Below are 18776 nucleotides of genomic sequence, written 5' to 3'. Positions count from 1 at the left end.
TGTTATACCTCATGTTTTTCCTTTTTTCCATATTCTCTTGGCTACATAGACTGAGGATTATATAGATTATAATAATATCAGTAGTCATAGTTACAGGACAGGCATTAGTGAAATCACAATATACTGTGTATTCCCAAAGTATAAATGTGTATTCTTTATGCTCACACATTGTTTCGAGAGTTTTTATTTCTCTGAACCTTCTGTATAGGGCATATGATTGAAGCTTGAAGTGATTTCTTTTCTAAGGTCATTTAGTTAAGTTCAGGAGGGCTGCTTTTGATGCAGGCTGACTTGTAGCTCTACAGAAAATTAACCACAGTACAGTACTTGTTTGCAGGGCCCAGTGGAATGGCAGTCAGTGCTGATGTCTCAAAACTTTATGGTTCTGGTTGGACTCCAGCCTTGGACACCTGCTTCTGTAGTGTTTGCATGTTTTTTCCATGTTCATGTCTAAATTCTACATTTCTCTGTGCCTCTGCAAAAGAGAGCTGTCCAATCTAGGGATAGACCAGTCATGTGGTCTCAGTTATACTTTGCTCCCTTGTGACTGGGTCAAGCTGCTCTTGCAGTGATTCTTATCAGACGGATGAATAGAGAATTTATATTCTGTATCATGATTACTGTGCCACATTCTCAATGTGAAAATCTGGTTTGGAGCTGGAAATAAAATTAAAATTGTCTGCTCCCATTCACTGGTAAAGTAACATTGCAGAGCTTTGCCTGAGAAGATGAATCATTAGCCCATCAGCACAAAACTGATCAGTGAGTCAGACTATGCCTTTAGTATAAGCAGCACACTGTTTCACTGTCATCCATTCTTATTTTGCTTTAAGCGAGAAACCAGATGTGGCTATCTGACACCAATAACCCATATCTCAATGTTGGGTCAGTACTGTAACTCACTATATATAAAAAAAAATCATGTACAATAGAAATATTTTAAACTAAAATGCGTGCATTTAACTTTACTCACAAAGCTGAAATAAATAAGCCATGTGGTGTACGCTATTCAGTGACAATGTTTCTTTGAATAGTCTCCATTTTCACCCAAGAAAACCAAAATGGAGACCTTTCTATAGACACTCTGCTGTCTTGCAAACAGAGTGAAATGGCACATGAGACTGCTTATGTAAGACTGGGGGCTGGGGCTTCAGACACCATGGCAACAGCTATGTTTCTGAAGTTCAGAGTGCGGAAACTGAAGTTATCTGGCTGTCTTTCTGAACACCCTTCTCTCTGTTTTCTGTAGCCGCTTATCTTACTGACCTGTTGCAACAATCACATCTCCACAATGTCTCCCAGCACTGCTTCCTGTTTTCGTGGCATCCCTGATCTCCTACAGTAGGTCTACAATTGGCCAAAGTAAGCAGGACATAGTGAAGATACCGAGGTGAAGGGCAGGGGAGAGATCCTGTCAAACTGTGCACACTTTATAGTTTCTCACTTCTTTTTTAAATATGAATTTGATGGTATCATTTGGTTTCAACGCAGTTTGCAAGAAGCCTATGAGACAGGAAAAAAGGCATGAAATAAGATGAAGGATATTTAACTCATTTTAAAGCTGCATCAAACCATTGCCTGAATCATTTGAGAAATAAGCATTACAAATGTGATTTAGAACACAAGAAGGCTTGCAAATAAGACAAAGTCATTCAGTCACTTGGCATTTTGTTCTACTTAAATACTGTTTCATGTAAAAAAAAAATGCTGTCTCACTGCTACAGCACATCAATTTCTGTTTTTGTCTTGTAGTTCGGGTTTGTCATTTGAGCTGACTTTTACTAATCTTTTCCATTTCTTAGAATCTTCCTCCCACCCCTCCAAAAGTCTTCTCAGTTTCTAACCTGTGTAGACTTGACTTTTCCTTCATTCCTGAAATAATTCCTTTACAATCTTGTTGCAAGCATGCCATTTTTCATCGGGTTCATTGGCTGTGTCAGTGCTCAGGTTAGGAATTCTTTCTTTTCAGCCATTTTCGATTGACTTCATTCCATAGCGGCTGCTTGGTATTCCCTTGAGCTTTGCATCTAACAAATGTGTAGTCTTTTATAAAGATAAGAAGCAACAGCAATTCTTACACTTACCCCTGAGGTACATCTTTATGAATTTCTCACATCTGTATTGAATTAAAGTGTTATGCAGAGAAATTTAGTTCAGCCTGATTGTGGAAGCTTGAGTTTATCCAGGATACTGGAATTTATGGTTCTACTCTTAAGAAGAATGTCAAGGGATCTTTAATGACAATGTTGTCAAGATCTTATTTTTAATATTTCATGTGAAGAATGTTATCAGCAACCAATACAGTGTCCCTGGTCACTCTATTGAGGCATTGGTTTGGAAATTCTAACACTAACACCACCAACAATATTCATGGCCCACTACAGTATCATAGTGGTAGTATATGTGTGGTCTTTGAGCACGAACAATTATAAAGGTGAAAAAAAAAGAATCACAACAGGCTTTCACACACTGTCTAGGAGCCTAAACATCTACATTAGTTACCTCTGTTTCTTGGAAGCGTAAAAATTTCGCTAGGTATTGTACAATGATTGCTGCATCCTTTAATTCAAGGACACATTACTTTTTTGATGTATTTTTTCCTAAGTACCTACCAATAGGAATTGTTCCTCTAGACCTATTTTTTGTTTCTGCCCAAACACAATGATTTTTAGATTAACAACACACCAGGCGTTTGTTGCTACTGCACCCCATTGCAGAATTAGTTTGGTCTTCATATGTGTGCAAGTGGTTCGCTTTGTACCCGAGTGTCGCCGGCCAAGCGACCAGGTTTGGCTCAAAAGAGAAGAAACTCCCAAACAGCAGTCTTCAAATGCCAGTAAAACTGTTTTTTTTTGCCATCAAAATAGGGATAACAAAAAACCCCCCTCACAGGAGTACTCTCTGCACACCTCCCCCCCAAGGCACCCTCTCTTGACTGAGCTCTCCCAGTCCCTTTTATAGCCCCTCCTCTCCCAGGACCATCCTCTCTTAAAGGGACTCGCTCACATTTTTTTCCACAGACCTTTAACAGAGATGGGCAATTTGATAAAAATAAAGTATTTAACCATCCATACAAACTTATACATTTTAACAGTTATATATTCACTTAAACAAAACAAATAATCTTACATCTGTTATTTATGGATGGCTCAGCAGTAACCTTTCCCTTTAAGATAATTTGTGGGAGCATTGTGGGATACTACAATGGTGGTGGCCATCTTGACTAACACAATACAATACTCCACTGGGGAAACAAAAAAGGTACAGTATCATTCATATCATTCATACTTCATTCATATCACATACACACTCACAAACATACCAGAAGGGTAATAGGGGATTGGAAAATATTGGAGTATTTCATATTCATCAAAGGAAAAAAAGAAAACAGGTGCTCTGTCACAGTGAGCAAGTGTTTCAAGACTGCTGTTTAATTCTTGCCCTACCTCCTCTCTTCAGGCTACGCCAGGTTTACTAGTCAAATTAAGACGTTCTTACCATTTCTACCATTCTGTCAGGTTGACATAAAGCAAAAATTCTAGGAATAATAGATGTCAAATCCTTTTAGCTACAGGCCAGGATTCAAAAGCCATGCAGCTAGAAAACATATATAAACAACTCAATTGAGAGAGGAAGACTATTACTTCTAAAGCAGATATCCAATATTTTAATGAGAAGCTCAATTTAGTGATATTCTGACAGGTGGCACACCTCAGTGACTGTTTACTTGTGCAGTAGATATTGTGAATCACTTTTTTTGCTGGGTATAAACATTGAAAGGCAAAGCTAATGTTAGCATTTGGGATAGGTCAACAGAAGAAAAAAAAACTCATTTTGGGATTGTCTGATGCTTTGTCTCTTCATCCTAAATCAGTCACCTATTCAGAAATGGTGAATCGGACATGAGTACAATTCACTTGAAATAATGGATCACTGAAAAGCTTGACTCAGTGCAGTGCATTTCAGTTAACAAGCAGATAAATTAAAGTCACCTGTTTGCAAATATGAAATGAAATTGTGAACACTGAATAGGTAAATAATGTGTTTAGAATTTGATTTCTAAAGCTTGCAGTACTTATGGCACCTGCACAAAAGAATGCTCCATTTACCTTTTGTAATAGTGGACCTAAAGACTGACCCAAAGACGCAGAGTGCACTAGAATAAATAAAACAGGAAGAGATGAGATGAAACAGCATGTTGGCCAGAGTCTCACCAATGCTGTTGGTCATGCTGACTGACCTCCTGCTTCGGAGACTGAGCCAGTATGAAAACAGTGTGAAGAGTCTGTGTCTGACTGTGGATTGAGTCTATGCTGCTGTGCCATAGGACCGTAAAAACTGTCTGAAATGTGTCAGTCAAGCCACTGAAGAAGTATTTTCTGTTTAAAAAAAAATATCTGAAACACAAGTTCTGTTTTGCATTCAGAAACCTGTTCATATTAAAAGAGGACTTTTTGTTTAGATCGCATTGGGAAATGCCAAATTTCGAACCTTGTCATAGCAGCTGGATTCTGAATATTGTGGTCCAATCTACAAGGAGCCCAGTGCAAGGAAGCTAAAACAAGTGATATACAGTAGGCTCATGCATTTTAGCTTTGGTTAAGATCCAACATTTCTGAACATGCTGCAACTTGTTAAAAACCTACTGTATTTGGAGATACGTTCATGCACTGCATTACAGCAGTCAACTTGGAAAAGACAAAAGCAGGCAATGTTTCACAAAACCACAAACAGGAGATATGAATGCAAGGATTTATGTAAGAAATAAACGATTTAATTTCTGAGTACTTGGACTAATTTAAGGACTATTGAAAATTCCACTTATGTTGATACATTTTCAGAGCTAAAATGGGGAGCCCATCAACATCACTTCTGTCTAGTCAGAGTTCAGATGTAAAAGGTTTTGTTGCATCCTTTTTTAAAATATCACCTAAGCAGTGCGACAAGCTGAGCAGTGATTGATTAATGTCAGGTTTTTTGTCATTAGCATAGGAATGAAAGCCTAGGCTTCACATACACGTGAAGAATCTGACTCAATAGTACCAAAGAACTACACTGAAAACAGCCTTGTGCACTTTATAGAATTCAATTGTACATACACAAATGTTCCTTTACTTAACAGGTTTTTATAATTATAGACATAATTATATATACTGTGTATGTTTTTGAGGAGTTTTCACACGTAAACTTGGAGGTTTTACAAAAACATTCTTCAGTAATTGCAAAATTGTAGTATATGATGATTCCACATATACAGTATAGAAAAGAGTTATTGTTGTTGCATATATTTTCAATTTCTATACTGTTGTATCCATCAATTTCATCAATAAACTCTTCTTTGCAGATTTAATCAATTTGGTTCTTTAAGAGCTTGAATGCTTTAGCTTCTAACTACAGTGATTAACTTTTTTTACTCCCTACACACATACTGTAGATGCTGTTTGTGTTTTTCTGAACACTGGGAGACTTGGGGAGACTGATCTTTCTGTTGTATTGCTCTAATACTAAGCCTCACATTCTACAGGGGTAGGGTGACACTAACATTACATAAATCACCAGGTGTTGATGGTATTTTCCCACTCATAATTTGTGTTACACCAATCTGAACTGAATAGGGAAAGTATAGACCAATTAGTCTTTCTTCTGTTACAGGTAAAGTTTGATAGAGCTAGTGATAGGATGATTTCAAATGATAAAGCTAATTAGAAGAGTAATTAGAAAAAATGCCATTTTCCTTTACACAAGAAACAAGGATAGTAAATCACACTAAGGGATATGACATGATGTGTTTAGATGTCCATATTTTTTAGATAAGATCCCTCTTAAGCTATATGAATCTAAGGCAAACTGTGAACAATTTTGCAGCAAATGGTATTTAATAAGTGCTAAGTGATCCTCACTGGTAGTGATAGTATATAGATATACTGTACACTACTTAAATGTATCGCATGGGAGTTCCAGGAAGCTATTCATGAAAGTAAGTAGATTTATTCTTCTATATCCTTATCGAGACAATGTCAGGAACCAATAAAAAAACAAATGGAATGCTTTGCTTATAGCAAGAATTGTTGGATTTCAATACAAGGAAGTTATACTTAAATTTAACAATGTGGTATCAAGACCCTGTTTAGAAAATTGTATTCAGTTGTGGTCAGCATCTCAGAAAAAAATGATATTATGACCTTAGGAAGAGTTCAGGGAAGAGCAGTAAGAGTGAGTCTTGATCTCATGAGATGTATACAAACAGGTTAAAGGAAGTTAAAGCGTTTCAGTCTAGAGCAGTGGTTTCCTTTTTTTTTGAGTGCACAAACTCTTCAAATTTCCAAAAATTTTACATCCCACCCCATGCTGCTAGTTGTTTTTTTTTACAGTCATCAGACTTCATTTTTATATATTGAAATCTAATGTAATAAGTTATTAATCTGCACTCAGTAATCATCTGTAACAGCACACCTTAAGTTATGTGAAACTGTTATTCATTACCTCAACAAATATATTCGCAAAGCATAGCTGTAGATGGGAACAAGTAATAGGTTTATTCCATGCTGAAAAGAGAAGAGAGAAAACGCAACGTTTCGGCTGTGAAGCTGCACGGCCAAAACGTTGTGTTTCCTTTCTTTTCTTTTCAGCATGGAATAAACCCGTTAGCTGTTCCCTTGTAATGATTGCATCTTCCACACCAACATTGGGCCAGTAGGTGAACTGCAGGGTGTCCAGTGATGAACTAACCAGGGGTCTCAGGTGGGCCAAGACCGGCCTCTCCAGTGTCTTCATGACGTGAGAAGTCAGACCGGTAGTCATATAGTCACTGAGGACGGTGGGGCGCCCTTTCTTTGGTACCAGGACCAGGCATGATGTTTTCCAGAGCACATGGACTCTCTCTAGGCACAGACTCAGGTTGAACACTCCACTCAGCTGATCAGCACAAGCCCTCAAAACTCTGGGACAGACGTCATCTGTTCCTGTAGCCTTACCCTGGTGAAGCCTCTTCAACTCCCTCTCCACCTGGTCGGCCGTGATGGCCAGCTTGGCCTGAGGGATGATGCTCATAGTGCTGTGAGTGATGCAGTTGTTAATGGGGGAGGTGTTGGAGAGTGGCAGCTGTGGGGGATGGGAGAGTGAGTAGCTGTTGGGGCTTGTAGCTGTAAGTGGCCGTGGTTGTGGGGGGATGTAGGAGGTGTAGGGCAGTCGCAGCTATGAGGGCTTAGGGAGTGAGTGGCGTTGGGGGGATGGGTGGTTAATCACAAAGGGCCCCAAATCAAGCCTGTTAAAGAACTGTTTCAGCTTGTTGGCCATCTCCAGGTTCCCCTCAGTTACACCTCCAATCTGTTTGATACGAGTGATCCCTCTCATACTGCTCCATGCGTCCCTCACCATGTTCCTTTGTAGCTTGTCCTCTACCTTCAACCTGTATGAGTCCTTGCTCACACTTAACTTCTGCTTTAGTTCCCTTTGTACAAAGCTTAACCTCCTCCCTGTCCTCCCTCCTAAAGGCTTTCTTCTTGTCATTCAGAAGGGCCTTGAGGTTGCTGGTGATCCAGGGTTTGTTATTGGGAAAGCAGCGTACTTCTGTGGTGGGAATGGTGTTATCCACACAGAAGTGGATGTAATCGGTAACACAGTCCACCATGCTGTCAATGTCGTCACCATGCGCCTCACATAGCACATCCCAGTCGGTAACTTCCAGAGATATGATATATAGTGTATAAAAAGTTTGTCTTTTCGGGTACCCCAACTTGCTCTCCATGAGACACACAGACAGGGAGAGAAGCTTGGGGTCAGAGCGCAGGGTCAGTCATTTATATAGCACTCCTGGAGCAGTTGGGGTTAAGGGCCTTGCTCAGGAGCCCAACGGAGTAGGATTCCTCTGCCGGCCGCGGGATATGAACCGGCAACCTTCCAGCCACAGGCACAGATCCTTAGCCACAGAGCCACCGCACAACCCTATAGATCTCTATATAGCGCCACATAGATCCTCCATAGCCTCCTGAGACCATCTCCTCACAGTCCTCATGGTCACAGGTTGGCGTTGCACTATAGACTCGTATAGTGGTGTAAGCAGGACAAAGTTGTGATCTGATCTGCCAAGGGGGGAAGGGCAGTGGAGCTATAAGTGTCCTTAACATCAGCATATAGTAAGTCCAGTGCTTTATGTTCTCTGGTTGGGCACTTAATAAACTGGTGGAAAGTAGGCAGAGTGGTGGAAAGAGAAAAGTGACTAAAGTCCCCTGAAATAGCCATGAAAGTGCTAGGGTGTTGCGTTTGTAGCCTGGCTGTGACTGTGTGTATGACGTCACACGCTGCCTCTGCATTTGCCGTAGGCAGAATGTAAACAGTAACAAAGATGGCGCATGTAAACTCCCACGGCAGATGATATAGATGCAGTCTGGTTGCAGTCAATTCAATGTCCAGGCTACAGAAGCGCTCCTTAACATGAATATGTCCAGGATTACACCATCTGTTGTTAACAAGCACCGCAAGAACCCCTATATGAGGGGACTCGGAGAATGTCATTATTCTCTGAAGATGCAGTGTTGTGCGATTGCTGTAATATTGTGGTTAACTTCACTACCACTGCCTGCGTGGTAAAGAGAAATTCAGGGGCTGGAGATGTTCCTGGTTTTCAGCTGAATATTTACAGAAGATCATGATAGCACAGAGGAACGGATGTGACTGGGCTTGTAATGCTACACAGGCCACTGAGTTGTAAAGTTACTTCAGTAATTTATGTAGTTTGTAAAAGTTATTGATATAATTGTGATTTACTGTATATTTGTTCTCTTGTGTTTTCACTTCTGATTCTACCATTTCTTTTGACTTTGTGCGTCTTGCGAAGTTTGTACAGTACAATATTTAAGTTTGTCCAGCATTATGGATCCCTGTGTTCATAAGGCTTTTCGCCAGGTGTCGGGGTTTATCCCTACAGTCCAAAATCTTATTGGTAGGTTAATTGGCTTCTAGGACTACTGGCTCTTATTCAAGTGTGTGCCCTGTAATGAACTGGCGTTCTGTCCAGGTTATGTCCTGCCCAATGTTCCCTCTAAACTGTGCACATGTGCGTGCACACAGGTTATGAAATCAGCGCACACAGGAAATTGAACTGCGCACAAAAAAATAAATCCCCCCCCCCCCCCCAAAATGATAATAATGAAACAGACATGGTCGTCAATTGAAAATCGATATCTATGCTCTCGTAGTCTTGTACCTCACTGCTCATGCTCGCTCGACACTCAGTCTCTATGACTGGGCTCGTTGAATCGCTGTCCCGGTCTTTTGGATCTCTATGCTTCTATGAGAATGACTGTATTAACAAAAAATAATTCAGGTTTACAATTTTACATACACTCAATTTAGTGAGCACAAGTTTTTGTCACTGGAAAAAACTTGACATTTTTGCACACAAAATTAAAAAGGCCATTAAAAATTAAAGGGAACATTGGTCCTGCCTTGTGTCTGTTGTTTGCCAGGATAGTCTCTGGCTCGCCCGCAATCCTGTATTGGTTAAAGTGGTTAGAAAATGGGTGGATGAATGGATTTTACAATGAATTTTAGTATATTGTTATTTTTAAAGCAGAATGATCTGTTTTTCTTTATATTTTGAGTCTAGATTTTATTTTTATTATTTTATTATTATTTTTATTTTTCGCATTTCTTATGCTTTTAAGCATTTTTAGTTTTGCAAATAGCCTTTATTTAGAAGGCAGCTTATCTCTTATCTGGCCTCTGTAGGCATTAAGGCATTAATGCCTCATTCTTAGTAGGAGTCTGGGGGGTTTTCTGGGTGATTAGAATGTTAGGCCTCTGAAACTCCTTGTTTGTAAATACTGTACACAGAATAACTTGTGTGTTGTTTGTTTTGTTGTGTGCAGTGTAGCTTGTGACTTCTCATTATAATAAATATTTTTTTAACCACGTTTAACAAAATTCTTTTCACCAAAGCTGTGCCAGAGAACAAAGAATTCACATGCCTCTAATTATAGAGACTTGGGTGTATTCTGGCAAAACAACTTACAAGTTGGGGGTTCTGAATAATTATTTTACTTATTGACTGAACCATTCAGTCCGTTCCTGTAATTCACCATTTTTGTAACCCCCCCATCTGTACCAATACAGTTGTCCCACAATATTTGCAACAGTAAAATAAATTGACTTTCACACAAATTCATTGCATTTATTTTAGAAGAACCATATAAATGATAAAAGTAATAGCATGAAACAACCACTTCATACACTCCCACCCCAACTAGGAAAACCTCAAATAATTTGAACTTTTTTTGTCATTTTTTCCTCTGTTTCTGAAGTTGAGACGTATTTGTCCTGTTTTTATATCGCAGTGCTGTTTTTATGAAGTTCTGTACTCTGTCTACATGGTAACTCTGCCTTACTGGGTAAATAGAGTATTAATAAAAGCATAATTTGAAAAGAAGATCTGAAAACACAATAAGCGTTTTGTACCAATCATAGTGTGGCAAATGCAATTGAAAGTCCTTTTATGATGTGGAGGAGAGCAGTGTAGGCACAAAGCTGTAAATGGAGTCTGCAAAAGAATCAATTAGCAATATTATGCAGAGAGAGAAAACCCAGTGCAAAATTAACAGACTTCCTGAATGTTTTAATTAAGAATCTCGGTCAGCTCCAGAGGAAACCATAACAACTTCGTCTTTATGAATATTCAGTAGACTTCAACATTTTTTTTGCAGCTAGCAAAAGGTACTGAGTCACTAGGAGACCAAGAGAAGACACTATTGTGGTCGCCTGGTCAACCGTTATAATGTCTAATGTCTCCTTTCTATTTACATAAAGCAGCACAATACAAATACAATGAAAAAGAAATTTTCTTCTGTGTTTTGGGTCAACAACATGCCATGTTTGATATCATGTAATTTTCTGGGGACTGCAGTGAGAGAAGGTTGTGTGGCTGTTAACTTAAAGCTGTTCTTTTCCTGTCATAAGCTTTTTAACTCCTTCATTATCTGTTGATATTTGCAGCTTACAATGTATCTTGCAGTAATTCCCTGTTAGCTGCTTGCTTTGACTTAACTGTGTTTCATTTGCTGTGGTAAAACAAAAAAGTGACAATCAGATTATGTACAGCATGTATAGTATTTCTACCTACAAAGTCTTAAAAAATTGAGTAATTAATTCTGCTTTTAGACATCTGATGGGGGGGAGTGTTAGACATCCAATTCCTGGTGCACTTTCATAAATTTTTGCTAATGTAGAAGACGTTATATAGCAATGGCTGCTTTAGCACTTACTGTATTTTCAGACAAATTCAATAATGCTGCGAAATAAAGTCCTTTGGGTTTTTACGGAATACATTTTATTGAAATCAAAGCTTGATTTTCACAGGTCCTGCATTATGACATTTATGAATGACTGAATGAATGTATAACAGAAATGTGATCATAGTGAAGGGTTTTTCTCTCACTCAGCACATACTGTAGCTGGACAGCCATGACAGAACAATTCAATATTATTAGAAGTGGTTACTGACTACATATTATATTAATCTGGGATATTTATTCAGTTTGGAGTTGAGGAAATGAATGTACTGACAAATAGGTTTGCAAAAAATGTCAAATCTGTTATCACTTGTAAGTACACATTTCATTATTGTTATTAATTTATTGAGCTTTCTTCAGATTGACTTTCAATATTTTGCAAGTGTCATATACAGTAGAGGCATTGAAAGCACAGGGATTGATTCTGCTGTATCTGCATTGTAAAGTTATCTCATACGTAAGATGGGCTATCAGAATTTAATAATTTAACAACAATGCCCTTTTCAATTAGAAGATTTATTTGTATTCTCATTTGTATATGTAGACAAGGCAACCTATAGGAGAGGTCACCATGTACTGTGTACAATACATATGCAGTTCATGTAATAAAGGAATACTGTATTTACAGTGATTATTAGTATAGTAAAATTAGAGACACAAATGATGTTTTGTTCCAGTTTGGCAAATAATACCAGGAAATACATTTCATCCATAACAACAGCTGGGTTCAGTGAGATATCTTTACCATTTTCAGCTCCACATATTGAAATATCTAGATATTATTCCCATGCTTAACTGTTTTTATGCTATTTGAAGTATTTGCTCCTTGAAAGTGACTGACCAATGAATTGAAAGTATTAAAATCATGACAGTAGCCAAGATAGTTTGAATACCATTAGTACATTCATTAATTAACATAAATATTGATAGCAACATCACAATAATATGCCCAGTGCCAGAATTAATTAAAATAATTAAGTTTATAAACATGTATAAATGTTATTGATTAAATAATGATTTGCTAACATTACCAATTGAACCCCCTCCTTGCACACATAGCATATATGTCAGATCTGAATTGCTTTGTTTGAATACACCAATAACTGTTTTTTTTAATTAATTAAAATTTCAAATAAATTAGTTTTAGTCTTATCAATTTCAAGTTTCATACTTGGAATTGTTAGCCAAAATTGCAAAACCTTTTGTGAAAGCACAGTTGGAATAAGGACAGTTCTTTCCTCAAAATTCCGTACTTATTAGAGTCATTTACGTTACTTGCTGCCTTAAAGGAGAATTGGTGTTGAGTGAGAGAGCAGTGTGATTTTCACTGATGGCATATGTAAGAATATGTCAGGCTGCCAGTGCCTTTACGGTTTGCAAACATCTCTGATTTCTCTAGAAAACGTCTTTCCAAACCATTTAGAATCATTTTATGCCTGTCGCAATACGTTTCCCACAAAAATTTTGTTTCACCACATTCAATATCTGTTGTTTTTTGTGGGAGAACCAGATCATTCTGTGCCATGGTTTATATTAATAGCAGCATGCAACGACTAAGGAAAATCTAAGTCTGAATATGAATATAAATGAATATATTTAACTGTTCTGTATTCCCCTTTTTCAGCCTATTTGACAGGAAAGGTTTTGGCCTTTACAGTATATACACAAATATAAGGAGTGTTGCAAATGTTGGGCAGTATATGATTCTGGACTGTTACCCGATTGCCAGATTGTTGGTCATATGGTATCCAGAAAGTATTATACTGTACCTAAGATCCCTCCTGTTTCCGAAGGCTTTGGAATAAGCAGTAAAATTGAGAGCCAAACAGGGCTTTGTCAAATTCAAAATACATGTTTCTTTTCTTTGAAAAATCGTCTCAAACTCATATGAAAATGGAACATCCTCTTAAATCCTCCCCCCTGTTTTTGCACGGAACTCAAAATACTGCTACTGCTGAATGTTTCACACAGCTCCAAGAATTGTGATGTCACCTGTTACACCATTTTCTATGTCAGTGTTGCGGTGTGTCATCGTTTATGTCTTCCTTTACGGTATGTCATTTGTCATGTGAGGAAAACACGCAAGTAAGCATTTCATTGTACACCTGACAATAAACTTGAACCTGAAAGGCAGACACTGCGACTTGGTTTAATAAAGTTGCCAAAGCTAATTGTTTCATGATTTAGCAGGTATTCTGCTGATGTAGCCGTAATGGAGGTGGAAAACTGTCCGACACTTGCTGTACTGGAAGCCTCCACAAACACTAACGGTTACTCCCCTCAGTCCTGCAATTCTGTTGTGCCCTTCAGAGTTGATGTGCTGTATAGTTGTTACTGACACAGACAGAAAATCCATAGAGCTTTGAAAGAAAACTGCAAGATACAATCATATTTCTCTTCATACTTAATATAGCTCAGGGGTCTAAGAGGCATTATCAAAATAAACAATGGGGAAAAGGTGGTCTTTAGGAGAATGAGGAGAAAATGTAGTTTTTTCTAACCGTTTGAAACATTACCCTGCCTAATGGGTAGGTCTCTCTTCAGCCTAGTGTGCTGCAAATTTCAGAACAGGAGTGCAGGTGACAAAGTGTCAAAATGAGTTACAGAGTCTCACCTTCATCCACAGATTTGTGTGTAGTCTGTGTGTAGTGATCAGATGTTCCTGCCCTTAAACTCTAGCTTTCATGACTTCTGTTTCAAATGAGCTGTGTCTCCGTGTTCGTCTTTGCAAAGCTTCCTTCATTTGAACCACAATTTCTTGATTCCCATTCCATGCTGTGCTCTACTTTTAGTTTTCCCCAATTTTTTTTTCTCTGTTTTCCCTCATTGAAATGCCAGTGGCTTGACCGCAGTGCGTTTGCACTTTAGAGCATGCTGACTGGACTGATGTACCACCGGCCCGAGGACCCCTTAATGTATCTAGAAAACTGCCTGCAGAAAGCCCGGGAATTGGGTGGCCCTGAGCGCGTCCGCTGGGACACATTCATCAGCCCAGACCGCCGGCCACTGCCCCCCATCAATGGAGGACAAGGCAAGAAAACCTCCAGAGCTGGTAAGACAGGGCTCTTCATGAGCAGTCTTCATACAGTCTACAGATCCTGCCAGCTGGTGGTGTTATTATTAAACAGCGTGTGGTTGAATCTGGCTTGTATTGTTTTTCTAAACAGGGCACTTTTATAGCCCACCCCCTCACGACTGCTTACTGCCAGGGGCCAAGATTAAGTCAATCCACTCAAAACGTCAAACACCCGCCAGTCTTAAATCCCAAATCCAGCAGATACAGCTTTTTAGCACAAGTACTGCAGAGAATGATCAGCCACTGCAGTGTGTGGCTCGTGGGCAGGTCTGTAGCTTTGAAATGACTCAGAAAAGAGCGGTATCACCCACTTCCATGATGTTCCATTTGGTTGAATTGCTAAACATGTTTTTTTTTTTAAACAGAATATTGTAATGAGGCCTTGAATGTTCAAACTGAGCACTTGAATGAAAGAGGTCATCAGAAACTCCAATGCAAAACGAAAAACTAAAAATACATTGATTGCTTAAGTATTGATGACACTTCACTGAGTCATTACTTAATTACCCGTTTCAGTTTCAAGTCTTTGCAGACCATCATGGTAAATCTTTGCCTATTCTTCCTTTCAAACTTGCCTAAGCTGTCAAGTTGGCTGGTAATCACTGATGGACAGCAATTTGCAAGTCTTGTCACAGAAGGGAATGGATAATTTTGCAAGGCACTGTATGGTTCCTTGATATGATTACCCGATTATATAATTATGCCATTTGTAAGTCATGTGTTCTAATGAGTCAATATCATTTTTATAAGAGAACAAGCAATAATGCTTGTTTTACCACTAGGAAAGTTGGTATCATTCCAAATCTTTGTTACGTATGTCAGCTGAAATTGCATTTAAAAGTCTACAGCTGCATGTCAGTAGAATTTTTATTATAAAGCAAAAACATATTAAGTTTTTTGTTATTATTATGTTTCTAGATGCCCATCCTGAGGTACAGTAGGTAAATACACTGAATATAAAATTCAAGTAGAGAGTTGCGTCAGCATGCATAGGCTGCAAAGGAACGAGTAAAGGTTTATTCCAGACTTTAGGGAGAGGAAAAGAGACACAACGTTTCTGGTGTGAAGCCTTCTTAATGTCAAGCCTTTCTTCCTTTTCTTTCAACCTTCCAAAAAGGCTCCACAGCTGTAACATTGTGTCTCTTTTCTTTTCAGCATGGAATGAACCTTTACTTGTTCCTACACAGAATATGTGATATTGTGTTTACATTGAAAATTGGACTGAAATTAAATAAATCGGAGCAGGGAGAAGATTGCTGTATTTTGTCTGGCATTGCCTGTGAATTCCATCCCATTAAAGTTGTGTAGGTCCATCAAATGTTATTCAATATTATCAGTCAACCAATATCGAAGATTGACTCCATTGCTGGGGGCACAGAACAAGCACATGCTAAACATTTATTGTGAAACTATGTTACATTACAGGGAAAAAATGTTAACTGAGAACTGTGACTCATCAATATCGCCTTGTAATTTAGAACCCACAAGAAGCAAACCCACTTTTGTACTGAGCTCTTCTGTTTTTCTCACAGATCCTGGGCCAGGCCCAGGCCCTTATCGACGGTATGACCGCCTTCCTCCCATCCAGGCCCAGTTTTCCATCGAGAGCGACTCCGACATGACTGAATCGTCTGGATTAATCCAGGAGTATGATGTCTTTGATCCTTCCAAATCCCGGCCGCATATCATCTTTGTCATTGGTATGACGTCAGAATATCGGGAAGCCGTGAAAAAAATATGGAGAACTACTGCTGACCCTTTTTAAACAAATTAGTAAACAAAATAACTTCCCAGTCTCCTTTTGATGCCAAAAGGGGATCCACTATGAATAACCAAGTAGTTATCACAGAAAATATTCTAACTATTAATTTGGTTTTGGCATGTGAAACCTTGTTGTAGTGAAAAAGGAATGTAGACAGTGGGCTAGGCCCACATCAGTATCCTGTCCCGCCCGCCCTCATCATCATGCTTCTGCTAAACCCTTTGAGACTGAGGGCTGCAACATGGAAGGGTGATGGTTACATTCCCTTTCAGAGAACCAGCATCACAACAACCCAATATTCCCTTCCAGAGAACCAGTATCACAACAACCCCACATTCCCTTTCATGAGTGGTGCTGTCATCACCAGTGGGGAGGGGAGGTATTCAGGCTGTCCTAGACAGGAGGAGTGGAGTAGGCAGCAGATGAGGGGTCAGGTCAATTAAGAACATTGTGGCAGACGACACCACGATTACGTCCATATCATTAAGAATGTAGAATCTCTTTGAGACCCCATTTGCTGCAGAACAGATGTTGTCAACAGGGAGGCTGTCAAAGAGAGGGACACCGCACACCTGGCAGAGGGAGACAGAAAGCCTCCAGGCGAATGTCATCCCAGATGGAATCCAGTGTGCTGAGAGAGCAGCAACCCAGAAACAGCACCTAAAGATGACAGACGGGTGGTCTGAGGGTCACGTACTGTAGCAGGTCCACACTGACAGCTGTGCTATACTGTCTCAGTGGTAGGACAGTGATATGGTACTTCCCCACTGGTGATAACTGCATTCTATCTGAAAACACACAGTCACAAATGCCAGGAATAAGACTAAAAACATGGCAAACCCAGTGTAGAAGATCTGGCATCTGTGGGAAAACAGCTTCACTCTTTACTGCAGCTGATCAGGACATTTAGTTTTAAATGATGTCTTGTAATGTTCAGCAAGTGAGAACCTGGGTGTAACCAACTTAAAAGACATATTCTGAACCAGGGTCTGCACTGCTCCTATCATTTACTGGCCTTTTTCCAAAGTTATTTTCACAGCTAATCCAACATGTCCCATCGATTTCTTCCATGTGTGACGAGTGTAGCTCTGCACGAGCCCAGTTAAATTCCCCCCTTCTAAATTCCTCATACTCTGCTCCACAGCAGCCTCAGAGACTGACAGACATCAGCCTGAGAAATCGGAGTCACAGCACCAGAGTGGTGTGTGCTGCTCTCCCTGCCCCTGCTGGGGTTCGATCCCAGTCTCTCTAGACAGAGGATAACTCCTCTACACCAATCAAAGGGTCCTCTTCCATAACAGAGTTGCTCTTCTGTCTCAGAGGGTCACGTCACTTCTGTAACTGGCTCAGTGCATTGAGCCCTGCTATACGTATGACACTTATATTTTCCTTATAGTTAAATAATATAAAATTTACACTGTCCTTGAGATTATGAAACTGCATGAAAAAGACCCAGTTGTTGTATTCTAGCAATAAGGAAAGGGACAATAATTCACCAAAGAGTTCAGGAGCTCACCAGAGCTATGCAGATATTCCTAAGCAATCAATTAATAACAAAAAAAACCTCTCGGCTAGTTCCAATGACTCTTAAATGTTGTTGATTATTCAGATTGGAATGTGAGAGCACCTGTCATAGGACACTTCCCCTTTCTCTTTGGCCCAGGAGGACCAGGCAGTGGGAAAGGCACACAGTCCACGAAAATGGCATGTCGCTATGGGTATGTCTGCATCTCGGTAGGGGAGATCCTGCGCAACCAGCTGCTTCATCACGCACCTAGTGACCGGAAGTGGGAACTCATTGCACAGATCATCGCCAATGGAGAGCTGGCACCTCAGGTACCACCAACCACATGCACACAAGGAAGACAAGAGAGAATTGGGTGGGTAGTGTTGTACATTAACAGTGAGCGGTTTGAAACAAGGACAGTACAAAACTGGAAACTAACCTGTTGATTCAGAATTTTTTTAAATAGTAAAGTAGAAGCTGTAGTGATCGTACGCACAAATTACATCTGGTCTGAGCCCAGGAATGTTTAATTCTTTGTTTCAGGCCTGGATTTAACACATTTTGACTACTTTTCCCCTCTTAGCCACTGAGTACCCGAATTTCACTGAGCAAAGCATTTTATTGTTATTTACTGTTATTTACTTCTTTTGATTTACTTCTTTTGATTCTTTTGATTTGGTGGTATAATCTCAGTCCCATTGAAAAGCGCTCATTGAAAACCTAAAATCAAGTTCTTGCTTTGGCTGAGATGGGAGCTTAAATGAATGTAGATGAATATTGCTGGCTGAAGGTGTCCTTCCGAGTGTCTTCTTGTTTAGAAGCACTGGCGTTTCTTCTACTCCAGGAGACCACCATTGAGGAGCTGAAACACCAGTTCATCAAGCAACAGGACGCCAAGGGCTTTATTGTTGATGGCTTCCCCCGAGAGATTGCCCAAGCTTTCACCTTTGAAGAGCAGGTGAAGTCAATACGCTCCCCTCCCCTGTAATGCTAAAACAGGAAATTCACCCTATTCCTGCTGCACTGAAGTATTATTGAAACAGAGAGAGCATCCTCTGTTTCAATAATACTTCAATAACACAAGGCAAAGAACAAAATGCACATACATTCTCTAATATGTTTTTAGCTTGGCCTTGAAGGCTCTGG

General features: G+C 39.5%; 1 protein-coding gene across 1 annotated transcript in view; it reads left to right on the top strand.

Moving 5' to 3' along the window:
• The window catches only part of LOC148816092 (adenylate kinase isoenzyme 1), a 54498-nt gene that overhangs the window by 8398 nt on the left and 27324 nt on the right, over nt 1–18776 (top strand). Inside the window, exons 2-5 of the mRNA XM_088904649.1 lie at nt 14154–14337; nt 15894–16061; nt 17787–17959; nt 18475–18588. Coding sequence (XP_088760775.1) covers nt 14154–14337; nt 15894–16061; nt 17787–17959; nt 18475–18588 — 639 coding nt within the window. The remainder of the gene's footprint in view (nt 1–14153; nt 14338–15893; nt 16062–17786; nt 17960–18474; nt 18589–18776) is intronic.

The sequence above is a fragment of the Atractosteus spatula genome, chromosome 23, assembly GCF_055471065.1.
Source record: "Atractosteus spatula isolate fAtrSpa1 chromosome 23, fAtrSpa1.hap1, whole genome shotgun sequence".
Classification (NCBI taxonomy): domain Eukaryota; kingdom Metazoa; phylum Chordata; class Actinopteri; order Semionotiformes; family Lepisosteidae; genus Atractosteus; species Atractosteus spatula.
Note: the sequence above shows the minus strand (reverse complement) of the source record. Positions and strands in the feature narration are given on the sequence as shown.